We start from the raw sequence: 2,693 nt of genomic DNA, 5'->3' as shown, positions 1-2,693 counted from the left end.
GCTTAGCCTTACGCAAGGAATGGGGACAGTGCTTAGTCCTATGCAAGGAAAGGCAGTGCTTAGCCTTATGCAATGGTGGGGGTAGTTTTTAGCTCTATGCAGGAAGAGCAACGATTAAGTATGATGGGAAAAGTGATTCTTAGCTTGGCGCGTTTGTGTTTGGCGACTTCTGTCGGTGTGAATATAGTGAACTTGTTGTATGTATATATTTGCAGACATTCTTGTTATGTCCATTGTGCCCGCATCCAAGGAAAATTCGTGAGTTTTGAATGGGGAAGGTTGGTTCGCGCTCTCTATTCCATTCTTTGCCCTTGCTCTTGTTCCAAGGTCCTGTTTGAGTCATCCTGGGTAACATCTGACTGCTACAGAAAAATGAAATTTTCAAAAAACATGCATTTGTTATAAATTGTTTATATATAAATGTAGTTGTTCAAAATATGATAATGCATGAAAGCAAATAGTTTGTCGAATCGGTGATTGTGACACGCTTTTGAGACATTGCAACCTCCTTAATGTGGAATTTTGAGGATCCTCCTCAAAATTCTTCCCCAGTTTAAATGCATACTTCTAGCGATACATTCCTTGGTGATCCTAAATACGATGGGATCGAGCAACCTCGAGATCTTGCCCTAGTTTCTGACCATAGGGGGAATGAAGATTTTATTATGATGTGACTGAACCTACAGGGCTACCTACGTATCCCCTCTTAAACGTGAATCATGTCGAACATAGTTTAGGGTACATCAAACAGAAAGGGCAAACATAATCTTAAACATAATGTCTCTTGACTGCGTTCAAATTGATAGGTTTTGGCTAAATCTCTACATCCATCTCTTCAAGTATAAGCGCTCCTCCTATTAGTACTCGGTGAACCATGTAAGGGCCTTACCAGTTGGGTGAGAATTTCCCCTTTGCATGATCCTGATGTGGGGAGATTCGTTTCAGCACCAATTGCCCTGCGTGAATTGCCTTGATCTAACCTTTTTATTGAAAGATCTTGCCATTCTGTACTGGTAGGTTGACCGTGACACACTGTTTTCATTCTTTTGCCATCAATGAGAGCTAGTTGTTCATACCGGTTTCGTACCCATTCCGCGTCGCTGAGCTCGGCCTCTTGTATGATCCTTAAGGAAGGAATCTCTACTTCGGCAGGGATAACGGCTTCGGTACCATAGACCAGTAGATAGGGGGTTGCCCCAGTTGATGTACAAACTATGGTGCAGTATCCAAGCAAAGCAAAGGGTAGCTTTTCGTGCCTTTTCTTGTAGTTTTTCACCATTTTCCTCATTATTTTTTTGATGTTCTTGTTGGCGGCCTATAGCTCCATTCATTTGCGGCCTGTACGTTGTAGAATTCCTACGCTTGATCTTGAATGCTTCGCACATAGCTTTCATCAGGTCACTATTGAGATTTGTAGCATTGTCAGTAATGATTGACTCAGGCACTCCAAATCGACAAACAATATGATCCGGGACAAAATCGGCTATGACCTTCTTAGTCACTGCTTTATCGGAAGCGGCTTCAACCCATTTTGTGAAGTAATCTATAGCCACCAAGATGAACCTGTGTCTGTTTGAAGCAGCGAGTTCAATTGGTCCGATGACATCCATTCCACAAGCAGAGAAAGGCCAGCGTGAACTTGTTGCATTGAGTTCATTAGGCGGTACTCGTATCATATCAGCATGTATCTGGCATTGGTGACATTTTTGAACATATTTGATGCAGTCTGTCTCCATAGTCATCCAGAAATAACTTGCTCTTAATATCTTCTTGTCCAAAATGAAATCGTTCATGTGAGGTCCACAAGTTCTGACATGTATTTCTTCGAGCAGGCTAGATGCTTCCTTGGCATCGACACATCGCAAAAATCCAAAATCAGGAGTCCTTCTATATAGAATTCCTCCGTTTTAAAAGAAATGATTAGCCAATATTCAAAGCGCGCTTCTGCGTATGTGTAGCATTCTCTGGATATTCTCCATTTTTCAAGTATTCTCTGATATCGTGGAACCATGGATTTCTGTTAAACTCTTCTTCGAGATGAGCACAATAAGCCGAATGCTTACGAATTCCTATTGGGATAAGATCGATGAAATTCTTCTCTGGATGTTGTATCATGGAAGACAAGGCAGCTAGTGCATCTGCGAACTCAATCTGGATCCTTGGAACATGTTTGAATTCTATCTTTGTGAACTTCTTGATCAACTCTTGTACACAATGCAAGTATGGCAATATTTTAGTGTTCTTAGTAGCCCATTCTCCTAGTACCTGGTGTACCAATAGATAAGAATCTCCAATTACCAGCAACTCCTGAACGTTCATGTCGATAGCCAACCTGAGTCCCAAGATGCAGGCCTCCTATTTTGCTATATTGTTGGTGCACGGGAACCTGAGTTTTGCAGACACCGGATAATGTTGACCGGTCTTTGATACTAAAATAGCTCCGATACCCACTCCTTTGAAGTTTGCTGCTCCGTCGAAGAACATCCTCTAACTGTCATATGCTTCGGTAATATCCTCACCTACAAACGACACTTCCTCATCAGGAAAATATGTCTTCAGCGATTAGTATTCTTCATCTATGGGATTCTCCGTTAAGTGATCAGCCAATATTTGTCGCTTACTACCTTTTGAGTTACATAAATGATGTCGAACTCACTCAGCAATATCTGCCACTTTACTAATTTACCCGTAGG

The 2,693-nt window shown here is 41.6% G+C and overlaps 1 protein-coding gene across 1 annotated transcript; it reads right to left on the bottom strand.

The window, feature by feature from the left end:
- Positions 294–1,736, bottom strand: LOC109224279. The gene is made up of 3 exons (XM_019388866.1): positions 1,461–1,736; positions 890–1,315; positions 294–359 (listed from the first exon to the last, which is right to left on the bottom strand). The coding sequence occupies exons 1-3, from the start codon at positions 1,734–1,736 to the stop codon at positions 294–296; spliced, it is 768 nt and encodes a 255-aa protein (XP_019244411.1).

Source organism: Nicotiana attenuata, chromosome 3 (assembly GCF_001879085.1).
Source record: "Nicotiana attenuata strain UT chromosome 3, NIATTr2, whole genome shotgun sequence".
Classification (NCBI taxonomy): Eukaryota; Viridiplantae; Streptophyta; class Magnoliopsida; order Solanales; family Solanaceae; genus Nicotiana; species Nicotiana attenuata.
Note: the sequence above shows the minus strand (reverse complement) of the source record. Positions and strands in the feature narration are given on the sequence as shown.

Excerpts from the sequence above, each read along its gene's own strand:
- LOC109224279 (XM_019388866.1), bottom strand. The coding sequence starts at position 1,736 with ATGGAGACAGACTGCATCAAATATGTTCAAAAATGTCACCAATGCCAG. Across the intron at positions 1,316-1,460 it reads ATTTTGTCCCGGATCATATT|GCCGCCAACAAGAACATCAA; the intron begins GTTTGTCGATTT and ends ATGGAGCTATAG. Across the intron at positions 360-889 it reads GGGAAATTCTCACCCAACTG|TCAGATGTTACCCAGGATGA; the intron begins GTAAGGCCCTTA and ends TTTCTGTAGCAG.